Source organism: Trachypithecus francoisi, unplaced genomic scaffold, assembly GCF_009764315.1.
Source record: "Trachypithecus francoisi isolate TF-2019V2 unplaced genomic scaffold, Tfra_2.0 Lachesis_group16, whole genome shotgun sequence".
Taxonomy (NCBI): Eukaryota; Metazoa; Chordata; class Mammalia; order Primates; family Cercopithecidae; genus Trachypithecus; species Trachypithecus francoisi.
Window position 1 is genome coordinate 96,191,229 of NW_022681461.1, and position 6,000 is coordinate 96,197,228.

The 6,000-nt window shown below is 66.5% G+C and overlaps 1 protein-coding gene across 4 annotated transcripts in view; it reads right to left on the reverse strand.

Moving 5' to 3' along the window:
- The window catches only part of GPSM1 (G protein signaling modulator 1), a 31,724-nt gene extending 26,004 nt beyond the window's left edge, over positions 1–5,720 (reverse strand). Inside the window, exon 1 of one of the 4 annotated variants that reach the window (XM_033238561.1) lies at positions 5,399–5,720. In XM_033238561.1, coding sequence (XP_033094452.1) covers positions 5,399–5,466 — 68 coding nt within the window. In that variant the 5' untranslated portion in view covers positions 5,467–5,720. Of the gene's footprint in view, positions 1–1,059; positions 1,742–5,398 lie in introns of those variants that run through there. The other 3 variants (XM_033238560.1, XM_033238559.1, XM_033238558.1) reach the window with 3 other exon arrangements.
- Positions 5,721–6,000: the final 280 nt, after the last annotated feature.

Consider the following 6,000-nt stretch of genomic DNA (forward strand, 5'->3'; position numbering starts at 1 on the left):
TCCCTGCAAGCTCCGCCTCCCAGGTTCTCAGCATTCTCCTGCCTCAGCCTCCTGAGTAGCTGGGTCTACAGGCGCCCGCCACCTCGCCTGGCTAATTTTTTTTTTTTTTTTTAATAGAGACGGGGTTTCACCGTGTTAGCCAGGATGGTCTAGATCTCCTGACCTCGTGATCCACCCACCTTGGCCTCCCAAAGTGCAGGGATTACAGGCGTGAGCTACCACGCCCGGCCCTATTACCATTTTTATAGAGACACAGTCTTGCTCTGCTGCCCAGGCTGGAGTGCAGTGATGCGATCTTGGCTCACTGCAGCCTCCATCTCCCAGGATCAAGCCATTCTCCTGCCTCAGCCTCCCAAGCATCTGGGACTGCAGGTTTGCACCATCACGCCCAACTTACTTTTTTTTTTGTTAGAGATGAGGGTCTGACTATGTTGCCCAGGCTGGTCTCAAACTCCTGAGCTCAAGCGATCCTCTCACCTCAGGGCCAGGGTCTCCCACTACCTGCCGGGCGCCTCACAGCCACCTCACCCATCCCTCTGGGAATGGCCATCCGGATGCCACGTGGGTCACAGGAGCCCCGTTGCCATGGCAACCAGTCAAGCCCCATCCTGCGGCCAGCGCCAGGCATGGGGCTTCCTAATTAGGGCCCGCTTGCCCCGCCCAGCCGCTTGTCAAGTGGTCTCACTCGGCTTCCTGCCCCCTCCTTCCAGGCAACGTCGGAGGAGAGGGGCTTCAGGCCTGAGGCCTGGGTGTCTGCGGAGCCCAGACGCCGCTGCTCCACAGATCTGATTATGGGAGCCGCCTCCTGCCTCTCTTCTGGCCAGAGACGTGGCATTCGAGGTTCAAGGCAAAGGAGGCTTCTGGCCTGGGAAGGGCCTGGGCCTAAAAGTCGGGGAAGGGTGCACGGATGGGCCTCGGTCATTCTGCACCTCCAGTCTGGGATCCAGGCAATGCAGCCAGCCACCAGGTGGGATGTCCCCTCCACTCATCCCAAGACAGCCTCCAACCACGCCCTGGCACCCACACTCATGTGACCACCCCACCCACTGCCCGCCGCACCTCTTCCTCTGCAGGTTTCGCATCTTCTGCACGTAGAGCCACAGCTCCAGGCCCACGGGCAGCAGCAGCGGGCGGGGGCGAGGGGCGCCATACACCACCTTGCACACGGCCTTCTCCGCCAAGCTCAGGGCCAGAGGCGGGCCCTCCACAGCGGGAGATGGCATTGCCAGCCCCCAGGCCCTCCTCCCCCAAGCCAGCCCTCGCCCCACCATGGCCACGGGTCCTGGCGGGTGAGCTGGCCTCAGGCTTCCCTGCCCTCCGACCTCCAGGATGGTGGGTTTAAAGCTCGGCGGGGGCGGCCAGCCCTCCAGCAGGTGCCCGGGGGCCTCCTCAGGCCCTGACGTGGATCAAGGGATCAAGGACAGCTCAGAGGCTGGGTCAGCCTCGTCAGCAGCGGGGCGGGGAGCCCTGGGGTAATCCCGTCCAGCGTGCTCCTCTGGGGACTGGGACCAGCGGCACTGCCCTCCTGCCAGTCACCCACCAACTCCTCTGCAAACGTTTATCCAGTTCCCAGCGGAGGCTGCTCTGCCCCAGGACTGGGCTCACTCGGGAGCACCAGAGTGTGTGAGTGCCCCCAGCCCAGCACCTCTTCCCCCAGACCTGGCCCGGGCTGGGCAAAGCTGGAATTCTGGGCAGTGGCGGCCCCAGCCCCGCCCATTTCTCCAGGCCCCTCCCATTTCTCCAGGCCCCTGTGCCTCCTCTGCTCCACCCCTGACTCCCCTGGCCCCCTCCCATTTCTCCAGGCCCCTGTGCCTCCTCTGCTCCACCCTGACCCCCCGGCCCCTCCCATTTCTCCAGGCTCCTGTGCCTCCTCTGTTCCACCCCTGACCCCACCCCCGGCCCCCTTCCCAGCCTCCCTGGCACCAGCCCACAGTGCCGGCATGGCGCGGCAGAGGTGGGCTCAGAGTCCTCACTATGCCAGCCCCATGTCCACAGGGCCCTCTGTGCTCTCCCTCACCTGACTGGCCAAGGTGCGAACAAGGGCCCAGGTCTAATAGGATCAGGGCCACGCGGGGCCTTGGGGATGCCGCTCCCCAGGTCATGGGGCTTGGGAGGCATGAACCACGCCTCAAACTTCCCAAACCCCCGGCGTCCTTCTCAGCTGGGCTCCCAGCTCCTCCAGCCACCTGTGGCCCATGAGGTGGCTGGAACCCGACAGAGGTGGAGGATTGGGGGGGGACGGGTCTGGTCCCTGAGACAGCCACAGGGTCTGAGCAGAGGCAGGAATCCAAGGACAGGTGGGGGTCTTCAGGCCCTGGGCTCTGTCCTCCCCACTCTGAGGCCTTGTGGGCTCAGGGGTCCTACTCAGGCCGGGCCATTTGTCCACCTTCAGGATAGCTTGGCCAAACAGTGGGGCAGGGACTAGAATGCCTCCCCCTTGTCCAGTCCCCGTCAACAGACTGAATCCCAAACCCTCCATGGTGGCTGGGGTGCCCACCACCAAGGCCAGCTCCCAAGCCAGCACTGCAGCTCCTACCATCTCCAGCCATGTCCCTCAGTCCCAGCCCTGCTAACAGAATAGGCACCTGCCCCTCCCCAGGGCTGTCACCTACATGCTGGCCCCTGCGCAGATGCTCAAGAGACCCTGCTCACAGCTGGCTCTATCTGCCCCATCCTCCAGCCAGACACCCCCAGGGAAACCACACTGACTCCCCTTCAGTGGCCAGGGGAGGGGAGAGAGTGAGGGGCAGGACTGGACTGGAAGCATGGCGGGAGCTGGAATCACTGGAGAGGGTACTGAAGGTCACCCAGCTATAGGAAGCACCTGCGGTCAGGCTTGCCAGAAATTCCTAGGGCCCGTCGCTGCCCAGCGGCCCACCAGGGATGGTGCCCAAGACGGGGGATGGGAGGGACGAAGGACGCAGTGAGGATGGGGGGTAGCAGGGCCATGTGGCCAGAGAGGTTGCGGGGAGCCCAATCCCCACCTGAGGACGTCCTGTCTGGGAGCTGATGGCTGCTGCTTGGTGGGCACCTCTAACAGGGTCACCCCAAGGTGGCTTGCTCTACTGCCCCCTCCCCGTCCCAGCCCTGGGGAGCATTCAGCTGGCCTTAATGCAGCTGCGAGGCCAGGAGAGGACCACCCAGGGCTTCCCCACTTTCCGGGGCCTCCTCAGCCACTGGCCCGTCCCTGCCAGGCCCCTTCACCCCAAAGCCCTGCTCTGGGCCAGGGGGCCCCTGGCAAGTGGGCCAGAGTTCTGAGCATTAACTCTTCCCACCGACCCAGCACCCAGGGCCCCAACCCCACCGACCCAGCACCCAGGGCCCCAACCCCACCGACCCAGCACCCAGGGCCCCAACCCCACCGACCCAGCACCCAGGGCCCCGTCCCCACCGACCCAGCACCCAGGGCCCCGTCCCCACCGACCCAGCACCCAGGGCCCCGTCCCCACCGACCCAGCACCCAGGGCCCCTCCGGGTACTTGGTGGGCTCATGGGCACATTCTTCGGCTTCACTCTCAGTGTGTTTTCCAGACATAGTTCCCCATTTTAAAAGCTGGAACTCCCCTCTCCAGGAAGGAATGTCAGTGTGGGAAGGGGGTAAACGGGGCAGAGGAGACCTTGGGCCAACCTGGAGCCCCATCCACATTGAGGAACCCCAGTACAGCCACATGAGGCATGCCCAAATGGATTCCACCCACCTCCAGGGCATCCATGTGCCCACCGCCCACGCCAGCAGGTGGGCTGCCCCCAGCATGTGGGTTTCAGAAGATAGGAGACTTTTCCATGTCTTGCTCTCCAGTCCCAGCATGACAGCAAAGGGCCCTCCCATCCGGCCCACAGCCTCCACTGGCCCAGGACGCCTCTAGACATCCATGCCCACCCCCTCTGAAGTCAGCTCTGACCAGGAACCGCCTGCCCAAACCTGGCTGTGGCCATGCGGTGGGGTCCAGACTCCCCGGGGCCCTCATCACAGACCCTGCTGGAAGGCTTGGTGCGCTTCTGCCAAGTCTGGGCCTGGTTCAACCCTGGAGCTCACCTGGACTCCCTGCTTAGGGGGATGCAAGGCTGGGCCGGGGGTCTCTCTGAGTGGTCCCTCTGAGCACTGCCCCTGCCCAGGGCTGGCTCCTGTCTGGCGTGTCCCCAGGGGACCCCAGGCTTCCAGCTGGAGCCTGAAAAATGCCCGACTCTGCCCGACACTCACACTCAAACTCACTCCAGCCAGCGTTGCCGTCCATCCCCCTGACAGCACAGCTGCCCTGGAGCACATGCGGCTGTGGCTGTGATCAGATCAGCAGAGGAAACCCTTGAAAATCCTTTAGGGCAGGCCCCTGGCAGCAGCTGCCAGCAAAACCACCCTCACGCCCCTCCCCTGCGTGGGGCCCAGGAGCCAGGCTAGGGGCTCAGCGCTCCATCCAGGACCGCACAATGGGCCTGTGTCTGGGACCAGAGCACAGAGCAGACCGGAGGCAGCGAGGCCTCTGTCCGCTGCCAGCGCCCCCCAGTGCCTCCTTTCGGGTGCCCTAGGCAGGGTTGCTGCTTGGCTGGGGCCAGAGACTCCTTGGGGGCCAGGCTAGGCACCCCCAGGGGTCAGCAACTGGGACCTCTATCAGGGAGGTCACCAGGTTTTAGGGATGTCCACAGGACAGTAATGTCCCTCACTCTGAGGAGCCAGGCCTGCCTCTGATGGCTACCACCCATTCGCAAGCCCCTGCCTGGACCTCACACTCCTGTGGCTCTGCCTGAGGCCTGGCACCACCCAGCCTTGCTTGGGGCACCAGGCACCTGCCCGGCTGGGCCCAGGGCACCCTCTAGGGGGACATTGGGAGTCACCAAGCAGGCATGCCACCTGGGGCAGGGCCACCCTGTCATCCCCAACAGGCGTGGGGCACAGAGCCCAGCCACTGGGATCACCCAGGAATGTGCCTGGAGGGCAGGTGCCTTTTCAGGCAGGTACACACCCACCTGGCTGGCTCCAACCCAGCTGGATCCCAGTGGGCTGCTGAGGGGCAGAGCCCCATCCATAGCAGCCAGGTCTCTTTGGCCATGATGCCCCTGAGTGCCCCAGGCATGGCAGGGCCAGGCTTGGGAGAGAAGCTCCCCACAGTGCCCCTGCCAGGTGCCAGGGGAGTGAGGCTGGAGAAGCTGCCCGCCCCGCCTCCGGCCCCTCAACCCCCACCCCTGTCCCCTTGGCTTGGGGAAAAGAGGGCTGCAGGGGACGCCCACGCGGGCCACATGCCTGGCTGGGCTCGGCCTGGAGGGAGGGGCGCGTCCCCAGCCACGCTGCACGCCCGCCGGAGCTGCCTTTGTTCCCGGTTGCAGCCTCCCGCGCGTCCCGGCCTGGCCTGGTCCCGGCCCCAGCCCCGGCCCCGGCCCCGGCCCTGGTCCCGGTCCGTCCTACCTGGAGTAGAGGCGCCTGGCGGCTGGGCCCGGGAGCTCTTCGGCCGCGGGCGGGGCCGGGCCCGCCATGGGTCCGGGGCGCGGGAGCGGGAGCCGGGAGCGCCCCCCGCGCCGTGGCCGTTTGCCCTCTGCCCGCCCTGCTGTCCGCCCTGCTGTCCGCCTGTCCGTCCGCGCCTCGTCCGCCCGTCCTCCCCCGGGGAGGCGCCGAGGAAGTGATGTGCGCGGGGCGCAGCCGCCCCTCCCGCCGCCGTGGCCGTGATGTCACCGCCGCCCGCGCGGGGAGGGGGCGCGGACCGGGCGGCCACCGCCGCGTGCCTCCCTCTGCGCGGGGCGGGGCGGACGCTGGGGGAGGGGCTCCGCGAGGCTGGCAGTCCCCGGGGAGGGGGTGGGGTGGGGTGGGCCCCAGCCCACCCCACCCCACCCCAGGGAGTGCAAGGGAGAGGGCCTGGGCTTGGCCTTGCTGCTGGTCCCCTGGGGACTTCTGAGGGCCCGCGGGGGTCCCTGGGTCACAGTGCAGCCCCCTGGCCTCTGAGCTCCTTTCATCCACAGGCGGCCTGGTGAGCCGCCTGCCTCGCCCACGTGGGGAGGGGCTGCTGAGGCCTC